This window comes from Crocodylus siamensis, chromosome 1 (assembly GCF_052110815.1).
Source record: "Crocodylus siamensis isolate JL-2025a chromosome 1, ASM5211081v1, whole genome shotgun sequence".
Classification (NCBI taxonomy): Eukaryota; Metazoa; Chordata; order Crocodylia; family Crocodylidae; genus Crocodylus; species Crocodylus siamensis.
This window is the reverse complement of record NC_143395.1, coordinates 276,505,304-276,520,816: the sequence shown is the minus strand read 5'-3', so window position 1 is coordinate 276,520,816 and position 15,513 is coordinate 276,505,304. Positions and strand designations below refer to the sequence as shown.

The 15,513-nt window shown below is 44.7% G+C and overlaps 1 protein-coding gene across 1 annotated transcript in view; it reads right to left on the bottom strand.

The window, feature by feature from the left end:
* CLTRN (collectrin, amino acid transport regulator) overlaps positions 1-7,480 on the bottom strand; it is a 38,246-nt gene extending 30,766 nt beyond the window's left edge. The window contains exons 1-2 of the mRNA XM_090063213.1: positions 7,345-7,480; positions 6,921-6,979 (exon numbers count right to left, since the gene is read on the bottom strand). Of these exons, the coding sequence (XP_089919339.1) occupies positions 6,921-6,979; positions 7,345-7,411 (126 nt within the window). The 5' untranslated portion in view covers positions 7,412-7,480. The remainder of the gene's footprint in view (positions 1-6,920; positions 6,980-7,344) is intronic.
* Between the last annotated feature and the right edge of the window lie 8,033 nt (positions 7,481-15,513).

Here is a 15,513-nt window from a genome sequence, read left to right as displayed (position 1 = left end):
GGGTCCCACCACGTTTCTGTGAGCCCCACTATGTCTGGGTTGGTGTCAGCTAGTAGGAGGGTAAGTTCCTCCTGCTTGTTCCCCCTACTATAAGCATTTGTGTAGAGGCATTTGAGGCCTCCTAAACATGTTCTGAGCCTAGGGGTTGGCCTATGTCTAACAGCCAAATCCATAAGAGTGTTGAGATACTGTGGTTAGGTAGGTCAGTAAAAGACCATAAATAAGAAACTGTAATGGTAATATGAGCAAAATATTTGTCTCTGGTGGCCTACATTGTCTTTCTATAGAAATAACATGATATCAGTTGCAACAACAAAAAGGCTAAGACTAGGGTGACCATACATCCCTAATTGGGTGGGACAGTCCTGGAACAGGAACCTCAAGTACCAGTTCCAGGCTGCATGATTCCAGTTCAGTATTTGTCCTAGATTCACAGTATCATGCAGAGATCCATGGGAAATGGTGGGTTTCCCCTTGCAGGCTGGTTGCTTGGGGTGCTGAGAACGGGATGCAGGGGGTGGAACATGCATGGGGCTGAGGCATGGAGTGGGATGGAGCCATGGGTGGCTCATCCAGGGGGCATGTGGCATGGGGGAAGCAGCTCCCCACTGCTGTGTGCACCCTCCAGTGCATAGGGAACACATGTCCCCCCAGATTTGTCTGTGGGGCGGGGGTGGATGCAGGCTGCCTGCTGTGAGCTCAGGGATCCCCACCCTGCTGTCCTCCTCCAGGAGCCCTGCACCATCATGGTGAGGTGCTCCCTGCCTGTCCAGCAACAGTAGGGTCAGCAACAGTGTAGAGTTGTGTCCCTCACTGCTGCTGGGCAGGCAGGGGGTGAGTGGCAAGCATGGGGCTCCTGGGGGAAGGGCAGAAGAGTGGGGAGCCCTGAGCCCGCAGCAGGCAGCCCACATCCACCCCCACCTTGCTCGCCTCTGCTCTGGCTGTGCTGCTGAAAGAGGAAGCAGGGTGGGGAGAGGCAGGCATGTGTAGCACCTTTAAAGTTTAGAAAGTTGGTCATCCTAAGACATAAAATGCTATTGTAGTAGAATATTGAATGTAGATCAAAACCATAAAGACATTCATCATCATTTTAAAGACAACTGTATTCTGACAATATTGCAATAGTTACAGTACAGCCATGTTATTTATTTGCACATAGAGTTATTGAATGGCTCCCTACATGCCATCCGCACCTTTTGAGAACAGTTCCAAAGGAAGAAAAAAAATCCCTTACATGTCTATCCTCATAGTAGCAAATTGCCCTTCAAGAATGATGGAGGGGGTGGAGCCAGGCCAGAGTGCCACCTCCCACTGCCACCTCCCAGGAGCCAGGGAGAGCATAGCTAGAAGCGGGGTAGTGGTAGCAGCAGCTGCATCCAGCGGCTGCCGCCACCACCCACCACCCTGAGCTGCTGCCACTCTGTGTCCAGCCCTGTGCACCACCCCACCGCTCTGTGTCCAACCCCATGCCACTCCCTCCTCCTCTGTTTCTGGTCCTGCACGCCCCTGCCCTGTGCCTCCCCCCAGTGTGGGGTGGTGGGTGGCCACTGCCACCCACCACCCCACACTGCCGCTGCTCTGCATCCAGCTGCATACCCCCACCCCACTCCATGTCCAGCCCCGCGCCCCCACCCCCGCCCACCTGGCCCACTCTGCTGGAGCCACGCCCTACCTGTTATTCTTGATGCAGAACTGGCTGGAGCCATGCCCCACTGGGAGCCATCCCCCCAAGAGTGTTAAGGACAGACACACACACACAGACAGATGGACTAAGCCTTTTATATGTATAGACTATATTAACCCTGCTGTGAGGAGACCTACATGAGTTGTCTTGAAACCAAGTGATGATGAAAACACTATTTTATATTAATATAGGTATTAGTGCAGTGCTACACTACCAAATATGTTTATAAAAAGAATCATATATGCCTGAAATTTCTTTAAGTAAGTAGAGCAAGAACTATCTGGAGTTGGTATTACAGAAAAGGGAGAAAATTATACAGAAGGAAGTCCAGACCTAACCAAATGAATAACCACCTTTTAAAGGAGACTAGGAATAAGCACAGAGGCTATAAGAAGTAAAAAAAGGGACTGATCAGCAATGAAAACTCTGACTTCATGGTCAAGTAATATAGGGGGGAAAAGTGAGATTTGCTGAAGTCAAACTGAGTTAGAACTTCCAAAATATATTAAAAAGCAAAAGGTATATCAATCTGTCAATCACATAAATACTAAGAGAACAGGAAGTGAACTGATCATGATAATAATGATAATAATGAGAGAAAAAAATATGGTCACTATGTAGTAACCATAGATGGGGTAGAGATTAAACATAATATAAGTTTGCCCCCAAAACTTAATATTTTATCTAAATTTTCAGTAGGAATGTTGAGCATTCCAATAATACCTGGATAACCAGGTGTAATTTTGAACTAGTTTTCTGTGAAGAGTTTCAGTGTCATGTGCAGACACCAAGCTTTCCCAGTGTTTGGTCCTCCAGGCATCCCACACTACACAGTTCCTCACCCACTAACAATTAATGGGTCAATTCACATTGACTAAGTATGGAATCAACAGTCATTCTGTGGTATTAAGTGCCTAGTGTACAGTGACTTAGTTGTCCCTCACCATTAATTGATGAATGTTTACCATTAAAGGCATGCCCACCTGCTCACCTACCGACTTCACAGGGTGGGGAGAGATGTGAATTGAAATTATTTAAATGGCTTTCTAAGGAAAGTCTTTTTAAAGCTGCCGCCTGAAGCAGAGACCTTGAGCAGTCCTCACAATTCCCAGCTGGGGTCCAGGCAGCACCTCCCTTGTCCAGCCAATTAAGGTCTTCCTTCCTGGCTAGGGAAATCCTGGAGAAACTCCGAGCACTTGCCACTGGGAGGCATACTGGGCTGTGTCCTACTTCCACCCCATCATGGTGGTTCACTAGCACTGCAATGCCTAAACAGTAACCATTCTACTTGGAACCCTTGTCACGGTATGTGAGGGCATCTTGGAACCATGACAATAGTGAAACAGTTCCCAATCAGTGACATTCTTGGAACAGTTTAATTGTTATAGAATTGTTAATCGTTATATAAAGCGGTTAAATGCCAATTTAGAAAACAGGTTGCTTACAATTTTGTGTATTAACATACTACTCTTACCAGGCTGAGATGTAAAAAATATCCTAAATGAGATGCTCCAAGGTCTTAGCTCAGTGATTCTCAACCATGTGAGGCCATGCCACCCTGGGGTGCTCTGAGATCTTTTGAAGAGTACCGCAGGAAGTGCGAGGAGATAAGCAGGTAAGGGCAGGCTCAGGTTCTTCCTGCCAGTCAGATTCTCTGCCCCCACTGCCCAGGCCCTCATCAAGGAGGTAAGCATTGAAATAAGTTAGGTTTTGAAATAGGGAGCTGCTCAATTCACAAAAGTAATGGGGTCCCTTGCTTCTAGTAAAGAGTCTAAAAAACTTGAGAACCACTGTCTCAGCTCTAAATCAAATCTCCTATGTTGCACGAAACAAACCTATCCTGCATTGAGTAACTAGAGGCATACATTATTACAAAGCAAAGCTACAATACAGCTTCCTTTTTGTGGGGGCTAGTGATCCAAATCTTAGGTGCTTTGTGATACAAAACCTGCTAAGGAGAATAGTCAGGGAAGCACTGAGGTCCCAGAGGGGAGGGGAGCCAGGTGTCCAAGGACAGTGGTTGCTTCTTAAGGAGGCGATTCTCCAAGCCCAAAGGGAGGTAATCCCAACAAGGAGCAAAGGGAGCAGGAGGGCACACAAGCCTCCATGGCTCACCAAAAGCATCCGGGAATGTCTCCTAGCTAAAAGGGAGGCGTACACCCAATGGAAAGGAGGGGCCATCACCAGGGATGACTATACTGCTGTTGCTCAGGGATGCAGGGTGGCGGTCAGGAAGGCCAAGGCAGAGATGGAACTGGGACTACCTTCCCGGATTAAGGACAATAAGAAGTCCTTCTTTAAATACACAGGGGGTAAAAAGAAGGTTCTGGGTAATGTGGGGCCCCTGCAGGACACGTTAGGAAATTTGGTCGTCACACTAGACGACAAAGTCAACATGTTTAACGATTTCTTTGCCTCCATTTTCCTATGCAGGGACCGGAACAGTCACCCCCCCGCTAGGCCCCCCTCAGGCCCCAGGAGAGGTGCACCTAGGCCGAGGGTTAGTTAGGGAACTTCTGGAGGGACTGGACGTATTCAGGTCATCCGGTCCAGACAATCTCCACCCTAGAGTACTAAAGGAATTGGCTGAGGTCATTGCAGGACCCCTGGCACGGCTGTACGAGCACTCGTGGTGCTCTGGCAAGGTGCCAGAGGACTGGAAGAGGGCCAGCGTGGTTCCCATCTTCAAAAAGGGGAAAAAGGAGGACCTGGGAAACTATAAGCCAGTTAGTCTTACCTCAATCCTAGGCAAGCTGTTTGAGAAAATTATTCTGGCACACATTCACAAGGGGCCAGCAGGGGATTTCATGCTTAGGGGCAACCAACACTGTTTCATCAGTGGCAGGTCCTGTCAGACCAACCTGGGGGCCTTCTATGATCAGATCACCAAATCATTAGATGCAGGGGCAGAGGTGGACATAGTCTTCCTGGACATTTGGAAGGCTTTCGACACTGTCTCTCACCCTGTTCTCATTAAGAAACTGGGGGACTGTGGTGTCAACACCTACACAGTCAATTGGGTCGCCAACTGGCTGGAGGGCCGCATCCAGAGAGCGGTGGTGGATGGGTCACTTTCGACCTGGAAGGACGTGGGCAGTGGGGTTCCACAGGGCTCGGTCCTTGGGCCCGCACTGTTCAACATCTTCATCAGTGACTTGGATGAGGTGGTAAGAAGCACCCTGTTCAAATTTGCTGATGACATTAAGATGTGGGGGGATGTGGGCACGCTAGAAGGGAGGAATAGACTACAATTAGACCTAGACAGGTTACAGGGGTGGGCGGATGAGAATAGGATGGGATTCAACACTGACAAGTGCAAAGTGATGCACCTGGGGAGGAACAACCAGCACCATACCTACAGGATGGGGAACTCCCTTCTTGTCAGCACGGTGGCGGAAAAGGATCTTGGGGTCATCATTGACTCCAGAATGAACATGGTCTGGCAGTGTGGGGAGGCAGTCAGGAAGGCCAACCGTACCTTGTCATGCATCCACAGATGCACCTTGAGCAGGTCCAAGGAGGTGATCCTCCCCCTCTATGTGGCACTGGTCAGGAAGGCTGCAGCTGGAGTACTGCGTCTAGTTCTAGGCACCGCACTTCAAGAGGGATGTGGATAACATGGAGAGGGTCCAGAGGAGGGCCACTTGCATGATCAAGGGGCAGCAGGGCAGGCCCTATGAGGACAGGCTACGGGACCTGAACCTGTTCAGCCTCCACAAGAGAAGGCTGAGGGGGGATCTAGTGGCCTGTTACCAACTAGTCAGAGGGGATCAGCAGGCACTGGGGGAGTCCCTGTTACCCCGAGCACTGCCAGGAGTGACCAGGAATAATGGTCACAAGCTGGCAGAGGGTAGATTTAAGCTAGATATCAGGAGGCACAACTTCATGGTCGGGGCGGCTAGGGTCTGGAACCAACTTTCAAGAGAAGTGGTGCAGGCTCCTACCCTGGGGGGTTTTAAGAGGAGGCTAGATGTGCACCTTGCTGGGGTCGTTTGATCCCAGTACTCTTTCCTGCCATGGCAGGGGGTCGGACTAGATGATCTGCTCAGTTCCCTTTCGACCCTAGAAACTATGAAAATACTATAGTATAGTAAAAAAAAATCACTGTAGTTCGAGATCTGAAAATATTAAGGGACAAGCAATTTCTTTTTCTTTTTTTGCTGTAAATGGATGCAGTTGTCATCACAAAATGTTTCAAGAATGAGTCCATCATATTTTCAGCTGCAGCATTATGCCCTTTTAAGTACACCACTAAAAGCAATGGAGCTTTATCTGCTTAAATTGAAGTCTCTTACCCAGAAGGACTTGACATAAATATTGATTTCTGAAGACAAATAACAATTTTCAACTGTTATTTTTCCTATTTGTTCTGGTCTTGTATTTTCCAATACAATCAGTTCTCAGCTCATTTGGTGTTAAAGACCTGACATTTATGTCTCATTTTGGACTAGCATTCTGTGTCATAAAAATAACTTAATATTTCCAATAGATAGTTTTTGTAACATTGTATTGTAACTTTCAATAAAGAAAAAAAATCCAAGAAATTTCATATCTGATTTTGTGCTGATCTTTTTAACTCCCAACATATACACTGTAAATATTTAAAATTGGGAATGAACTGGTTAGCTTGCCCTATAGTTCATGAAGTAAAAGCAAAAGAGACCATTAGATCATTTAATCCAGCCTCCTGGATATCACAGGCCATTATATTTCATGTCAAGAACCATGCATTACATCAAAAGATGTTAATTAAATCAAAGAGCCAGAGAAGAGGAAGGACTGCAATGTTACCAATGATCAAGGCCCCTGTAGTGGGACATCCTTAGATCCCACTGGCTTGAGAGTGCAATGATCATTTCCCAAAGTAGGAGAGAACTGAGTTTTTAGTTACATAGGATCTATCACATATACGGTCAGATACCTTGAAATGCTTCCCAGAATAACATACATGGAAAATTCTCTTTATGAAATGGCATGTTTATACTTATCTTTTACAGAAAGTTTGCTGTATAGTAAAACTAAAATGATTTGTTCAAACTATAATGTTTGTACTAACATGTTATACTAAACATCCAAATCTCAGCAAAGAATACCTGGATCATGGCTCAATGAGCAATTTATTACAGTTCACCCTGTAGAGATAATGGTTTGCCCCTTCAGAACTTTTTCCCATTTGTAATAGTTCTACTTTAGCAGACAATGAATTGAAGAGAATAAATGAAGATACTTTACTTACTGCATTATCTCCCAAAGCTGTTTTGATGCTAAGCCGCACTTTGAAAGCATTCTGTGCATCTGGCACAAAGAAGGAGAAAACAAAAATGATTTAGAAATCATCCTGGAAAATTAATGTAGTCAAAATCTTCCTAGTGTATCTGAACTAGTTACGTAAGTGGGAGACCTAGATGTTTCTAGCATGGACACGTCTGGACCACTCAGGATTCTCAATGCAGTTTTAACCACGATCTCTTCAGAAATTACCTAGATCAGCTTTACTAGTTAATCTGCAAACTCACAAGAGAGGTAATGGCTCAAACTGTACACTCCAAAACTCTATTTAAAGGGCTAAAAAGTACATCAGAGAAACCAGCAGATTTTAGAGCGTACACCAACTTGAAAAATGTAATTGGTGAAGGATGAAGTTCAACTGCAAAACTTACCTGGCCTGCAGAATTCTGCATGAGTGGTGGTAACCAGGGAGAAAGCAAGCAGCAAAAAACCCTGCATCCTTTCAGACTGGAAAACTTGAGACAAAAAGAAAAAAGTCACCACTGTACAGCACTCTTAAACTTTCTGTGACCCAGGATTAAAGCATCAGCAGCACAAGTGATCAAGCAAGTAATAAACAGCCAAGGTTTAATCATTAACCCCCTTTATTTTAGCTAAAACGAGCACTGGAAAAAAACCATCTTCTGTCAAATGTTTACTTTTTTTCTCTTCAGCAAAGACAGAGATAAGAAGAATTTAATTTTCTTTCTCTGAGTTCCTTCCTGAAGCAATAAAAGCACTTCATGTACTGTCTGCAGACCCAAGGACCTCCTGTTGTTTTCAGTCATGGTTCCCAACATACAGAAGAAAAAAGCTTGAGAATAATGGTACTTAATACAAGGCTGGCTCAATAGTTTAATGGCTGTGTGATGTGCTGCCTCTCAGAGGTTGTGAGTTTTCACTGGGATCCCACTGTGCAATGTCATAGATTTCATAGAGATTAGGGCTAAAAGGTACCTCAGAAGATCATCAAGCCTAAGGGCAGAAAGTCAGCTAGGGTCAAAGGATCCCAGCAAGATAGATGTCCAAATGTCAAAGCCATTTCACTGTGATGCCACTGTGCAATATTGATAATTTCTGAAAGAAGCTATAATGAGGTTTGCCTAGGAGGCCAGTTTACCTTGACAAAGGCCCTATGAAATGGATTTTTCCAAAAGGCCTCTTTTCTGCCCTCAGTAAAGAAACAATAAACCATATATTGTATATTGCAGGTCATTTATCTTGCGTATACAAGTGAGGTTTCAGTCAAAAGACTGCCTTATCATTACCAAAAAGCAAACTTTATATAAGAGGTTAAAGGTGCAGCTGGGCAGCTGTGTGCCCTAAGCAGCTATGCAATGCCTGGGGCAGTGCCGGTTCTTGTTAGAAATGCACAGCTTGCATCTTGCACCTTATAAGAAAGAAACACTGCCAAGGACTTTTTTCCTTGCCCAGCCTTGCCACAGCTTTTCTTATACTAAATCGCAGACTCTCCCCCAGCTTCTCCCTAGCCTTTTTCATGCAGATTACAGAAGCTGGAATTCAACTGACTGTGTCCTTGAAAGGGGTGGGGTTTAAACTCTTGGTGACCTATAGTACTCTCTGAGCATGCTTAATTAGCTGATGCATATTTACCTCTCCGCCCTGCATACTTAAGTAGTTCATTATAATATACATGCGATGTATGTAGTGATGTAACCACATGTAAGCTTGTATGAAACGGAAGTGAGCTGTAAGAGTTCCTGTTTCTGCACACGTGCCCAGGAGGAAAAAGATAAATACAGCCTGCAAAATTCCTTGGTGGGTTCAGAGTAATCTGAGTTTTTGACTCTGCTCTGACCCTATTTGCAAATACACCTTTTGTGCCATCTAATGAGTGTGTGTCTGTGATTTTAGTGGCCTCCAGAGAAACGAACCGCTTTTAAGCATCATTCTGATCACAGTAGTTCAATCAGCTGCTGCTGTGGTCGTCGCTATTTTTGTGCCCACTTTCCCTGCCATAAAAACGGCAGCTGGGGTTGCAGGAGGCCTCACTGAAAAAGATTTTAGGATTTTTTGCTGATACCAAAAGTGGTGATGTGTGTGAGCTGCGGATGTCAGACATGGGATTATTTGCAGCCTGCTCTACTAACCTTTTCAATGCCACCAATACATCAAGGATCAGAATGGAAGATACATCAAGAACGAGAACTGCCTTGGATAATGGCTGCAATGGCAGCTGAAGTAACAGAAAAGGAAAATGAAAGCATTACACAGGGTAGTATTTATACACTAGCCAATTGCCCATCAAGAATGATGGATTTCAAAGGAGTGCTTACATGACCAGCCCTGAAGGGTGAGCAGGGGCAGCTGTGTAAACACTCCCTCCTCGAGCCTCCGGTGCAGGGGATCCCTCCCCCCGCCCACCTCGGCCTCCTTCCCCCGAGCAGCGGGGTTTCCCCCGCCTCTGTGCCTCCCATCCCCAACCCCTCCCTCTCTCCTTCCCCACCACCTCCCCCTCCCTGCCAGCTGTTGGTGTTGTAATAAAAGTTGTGGGGTGCACGCATGTGTTGGGCACCCTACCCCACTGGGCATGGGGAGGTATCAGAGCTGGGCAGTGGGGAGGCACCACCATCATGACCACCCCTCCTCTCCTGCTCACCTCCCTCCACCCCATGCCTCCCTGGGCCCATGCAGCCGATCACCGCCCTCCTGGCGGCATGGGCACCATTGGCAAAAACTGTTATGGACAGACAGACACACTGACAGACAGACAGACTAAGCCCTTTATATAGAGAAAATACTGAATACACACATACATTAAATACTATATGTTCTTATATATATTCCCCCATAAGTTTCTTCTGGCAAGAAGATGAATGAGGAGCAAGGAGGACAAACAGAGAAAATCTGTCTTTATTTTATTTAGGCACATATATGGTTTCCACAAGACAGAGAGTAAAAAAGGATTCTTTTATTTCCCTAAATTAAAATTAATTTTCTTCCTGTGACTTCCCTGATTTATGAGGTAGGTTCAGATGGTAGAAAGATCGTTGGATTCACAAAGGCTAGGGGCAGGGGATGACGAGATCGAATGGTCATAAACTACTACAAGACCATTTCAGGCTGGACATAAGGAAGAATTTCTTTACTGTCTGAGCCCCCAAGGTCTGGAACAGCCTGCCATCGGAGGTGGATCAAGCACCTACACTGAACATCTTCAAGAGCAAATTGGATGCTTATCTTGCTGGGATCCTATGACCCCCAGCTGACTTCCTGCCCTTTGGGTGGGGGGCTGGACCCGATGGTCTTCCGAGGTCCCTTCCAGCCCTAATGTCTATGAAATCTATGAAATCTATTAAAAAAGCTTGAGCCTGAATTGTTTCAATCTTTGCAGTTTAGTCTAACTTGGCTAGGCGGAACCAGTTTGTAACCATGAACACATCCCCTCTGGACTGAAGAAATTCAGGCACATGCCTGCAGTGGCTCAGGCTAGAAGCCAGGGGGCACCAGAGCAGCCCTCCCTTCTGTTGCACTATGCTTAGCTGAGGGTGGGTATGGTCAGGCCTCAACAGGACACTCTGATTAGGGAGGGGTCCCCCCCTCACTGTTGATAACAGAGCATTGAGTTACACAGCAGGGAGTTGTTAGCATTTATCAGCCAATCAAACAAAACAAAGTCTCTCCCATTAGTTCAAACTCTTCTTAAACAACTTTTTCCAAAGAAGGGATGGAGGGACCTACCTGTTGATCAGCACCAAAAAGCCCTAAGCCAACACTATCCTGTCTGCCTTTGTCCTGTCTCCCATAGCACAGACTGTAGCCAGCATGTGGTCTGCTAGCTAATACTGAGAGGTGTCTGTGTAAGGCACATGGGAAAGGGGAATAATCCCTGCCTGAGCAGGGAGTGGTGAGGGGGAGGAGGTGAGCAGAAGGAAGCCAGGCAGATGCTGCTGTACCTACAGTTTCTGCTGGAGCTCCAGCCAGGGAGCAGAGGGGAGGGACCAGCCCCACCCAGAGTTGCAAAGCATCTGAGATGCTGGGGGACTCTAGTTTAACTTAAAACAGGAAGAGGTCTGGGACAGGCATTGTATAAATTGGTTTGACCCAAATCAGTTTAGTATGATACTACATCCAACCAGATTTATCTCAAACCGTTTTCAGCCATTTTCATACTGGTTTATTTGCACTGAACCTCTGTTCTGTTATGGGTTTAAACTATTTTCTGATCACTTAAACTGGTCTATGTGTAATGTCTGTCCCTAGCCAAATACTTTGGGCTGATGTATCCAGTTAACCTTCTCTCTCTCTAGAATTATAGTAGCACATGTCTCCTGACTAATGTCAGAAAACCTACCAAAACTCTCTCTCTCTCATACATAAAATGTGTCAGTGTAACTACGAAAAATACAGTAATTGTCTCTTACATATTTTCAGTGATTAATCCAAAGGCCAATACATATCTTTGCTTAACTCACTCTGACCTCTTCCTTGCCTAAACTATAAAGTTAGTCAGACATGTAGACTTAGTTGTTTGCATCTGTTTCATTTGTCTGAATATTCATTTTCATGTGCATCTGACATTTTAGGTATGCATAGGGTGGAAAATGGCACACCTAAATAGCCACATTTTGGAAAATTCAGCATAAAATATTTTGAAGCTTTCCTCTTTGCTAATGCCTTCATAAGAGAAAATCCTCTGAGGCATCTTTGAATCCTTTCAACTTTGTTTAAGGGAATAGGCTTGGGACTGGAAAAAAAGACTACATAGAGTATGCATTTATCCAAACTTACTATAACCATTAATGCTTGTTAAGTCTACAACACTATCAATACTATGATATTATGAGACCTGAAAATGACTTCAAGCCTTGAAAATGCAAGGAGCTAGTTACTGTACATCCTTGGTCCCCCAATATGACATTCATCCTAGTTTTGGAAGGCCCCCAAAAGGAAAAAGAGATCTTACTTTGTAGTATGGGAAAGTATCTGAGGTCTGGGGTCTCCAGTGCTTGGAGCTGGAGGCAAAAGGCTGCATGCTGGGGTTAGGGGTTTTGGAGCTGGAAGGGACCCACCAAACAGTTACCACAAAGAAGCTGATGTGTAGCAGGATAGCTTCCTCTGCCCTTCTCCACCTTTTAACTTGCTATATTTGTCTGTCTATACTAGGGGTAGGCAACGTTTTTGGCTGCACTACCCAAAAAACCTCAATGTCTACCTTGTTAGGTGCCGGAGCGCTTGCATGCCATAAAAACAAAACTGGAGCAGGGGGTATATGGCAGGACACACTGCATGTTAATATAGTTAATAATTATAACTATTGCTTTTTCTTATGGTAAATACCAGGTTTTCTAAGAATTCTAAACCTGGTGATAATAAATAAAACTTCATATACTACCTTTGGTCTAGTGTATTTTTTTCTTAAGCATGTGATGAGAGAGAAAAAAAGAGAAAGCAGAGAAAAAGAGGAGAGAAAGAGAGAAAAAGAAAGAAAAAGAAATAGGTAAAGAAAGAAACAAAAAATGAAAAAAGAGGAGAAAAAGAAAAAAGGCAAGAGAGAAAAAAGAAGAAAAAGAGAAAGAAAAAAGGAGAGAAAAAGAAGAAAAAGAAAAAGGAGAGAGAGAAAGAGGAGAGAAGAGAAAGAGAAGAGAGAGGAGAAAAGGAAAAGGGAGAGAAAGAAAAAAGGAAAAAAATGAGAAAAAAGAGAAGAGAAAGAAAAAAGAAAAGAAAAAAGGGAGAAAAAGAGGAGAGAGAAGAGAAGAAAAAAAGAAGAAAATAAAAAAGAAAGAGACAAAAAGTGGAGAGAAAGAGAAGAGAGAAAAAAGGAAAAAGAGAAAGAGGGTGTGTCCCTGCTAGGGGACACCACCAGGCCAGGGAAGATGCCAGGCTCAGGCGGCTCCTGGCTCAGGCTCCCTGTGCACTGGGCACAGCTTGAGTGGGGCACAGCCACCCCCTGGTTTGGGGACCCAGCCATGGGAGCCCCCAGGCTCCAGGAACAGCTACCGCAGGCAGTGCTTGGGGCCAAGCCAGCTGGGAACCTCCAGGGCAGCAGCCCTGCACAGTGCCTGCCCTGTCTTTGGCCCCACCCAACCGCAGCTCCCCTCCGGAGACCAGGCCGGGCTGGAGGGCACAGCCCAGGGACAGGGACAAGGTCAGCAGAAGGCAGACTGTGTCCCTGCCTGTATTCTCCTGACTCCAACCCTGGTGCCTGCCACAGCGCTGGGACCTGTGGCTGTTCTGGGGAGCCTGGAGCAGCAACTTAAAAGGACATTTCTTTAAACAATTTCCTCAGCACACCTCCTGGTGTGCCGAGAAAAATATCTCCATGTGTCACTAATGTGCCTCAGCATGTGTTCTGGGGGTTGCCTATCTCTGCTCTATACCCTTAATTTGAAATGTTAATAATGTCAAAGCAAGGCTGAAATACACATTCAAGCAGGTCAATATGACTTGGTAAAAGGAAAACTTCCACATCCTCTGACAAATTAGATGGATTTTGTAACATACTATCCTATCACATATACCTTCTAAATGCTCTCAAAGTAGGAAGTCCCAGGAAAGTAAATCTTGATATTTGCCATATAAGTTAATTATCAGACATGGCAGTGCTTATCCCTAGGTTTCAAATTTAACAAATTAACAGTTTTGTACTATGAGGGAAGTTAATCACTACTATGAGGAACTAAAAATTAACTCTCATGAATAAAGAGTCAATGTGCTACTGTCAGCATTTAATCTCTCATGGAAATATAACTACAGACTTCACAGACCTAATTATATAAGGTGGTCACAGTCCCAAATGAGGCTCAATGAAAACATGGGGATCTCATCACCTATTATAGTACTCAAGGGTGCCCATACATGAGCCTGGAGGCTGCTCTGATGCACTGTAATTCCAGTGTGTTGAAGCAGACTTCATTAATCAAGTCTGCTGCAGTTCTGCAATTACCACACTCCAGCCAGCCTCCATGTCTTGTGTATCAGTGTCACAGCGCTTTAAATATTGGCGGAGGCACTTTGACAAGCCTTAGATAAAATGCCTCCACCGCCATTTTGAAGTGCAGGGATGCTGATACATGAGATGCTCCGGGCACTTTAATTAAAGATCTCAGAGCTGCTCTAATTAAAGCGCCCTCCACCTCTCACTCCTACAGCACGTGTAAAAAGTGCCCCAAAGGTTTGCAGGACTAAGTCCTAAGTAAACATATATTTGCTGCCAGAGAGCAATGTTGGATGAATTCCACTCCTATTAAAGTTAGTAGTAAAAACCCAGTTACCAAGAGGAGTTGAATCAAATCCATTCAATATTAGCTAAATTTACCTTGGATTACCTTAACTTTATTTGCAGTCATAAAAGGACATGGTTTGAGCACATCCATATCTACTGAAATATTTGCATAGCCATTGTAAAGGAGATGAGAGGAAGGAGGTTCTATTTTCTATATAGTTTATCATCTATTTATTTTTAATATATTTTGCAACAAGTCTGTTTTGTAGTGAAAATTTATTCCCTTGAAGTCTGTACTCTGTTGTGGAGGGAGCAGCATTAAGGAAAGGATAGGGCTATGGATGAAAAAGAAGTGGGCAGTGACATCCTGATTGTTTGATAAAGATGCTGATACTGCTTCTGCTGTTTCCCCATCAAGTAACTATATAATTTAATGGACGCTAGTTTGGCCAGAGGATCTAGCTAAGAGTTTTCTTTGTGACTGCACGGGACCTAACTAGGAGCAATGGCCTCAAACTGCAGCAGAGGAAATTTAGGGTCAACATTAGGAAGGAATTTTTCATGGTGTGGTGGTTACGCATTGGAACAAGCTACCTAGAGAAGCTCTGAAACCTCCATCCCTTGAAATTTTTGAGAGCAAGTTAGACGGACCCTTAGCTGGGATGGTTTAGTCTGGGATGATCCTGCCTTGAGAAGGGGGCTGGACTAAATGACCTCATGTGGTCCCTTCCAACCCTATTTTCCTATGCTACTATGATTTATTGACTCAGATCTGAAATTTTTATTTCATGAATACCCACCCATGTGAACAGTATATCAAAACAGGTGCAAAAGTAAAAAAGTCAAAGTGTATTTTCTAAGTCAACACAATTCACACTATTTATGTAATTCCCATTTCCAGTATATTCTCCCAGCTCTACTTCCTGTAGCCATGAAACAACTCAAGCTTGTTGTGTATGCTAGGAGTGAAACCTTACCTTTAGTGAAGCCATTGACAAAGTTCCCATTGACTTCAGTGGGGCTGGGATGCTCCCAGAAATCTATATGAATGTGGACAGAATGTGATTAGTCCATGATCATGATGGGCTAATTTACCCAGGTATTTACTGTGTCATCAAGGCTGGACATATAACCAGTTTTTCCAAGGTGATTGCTTGTACACATTATTTAGTGCCTGGTCATTAGGTGGCAGGGAAGTTAACACACATTGAACAAAAAGCTACTCAAGGGTTCACCAGAGGTCCATAGGTGTAACTCACACCAGTGTATAATTATTCGTCACTCACTGGGTGCATCTACACAAGATGCTAACTGCACAGTAGCCTAATAACATTGTGCAGTAGCGTGCTGGGCAAACAATGTGCTAATATTGTAT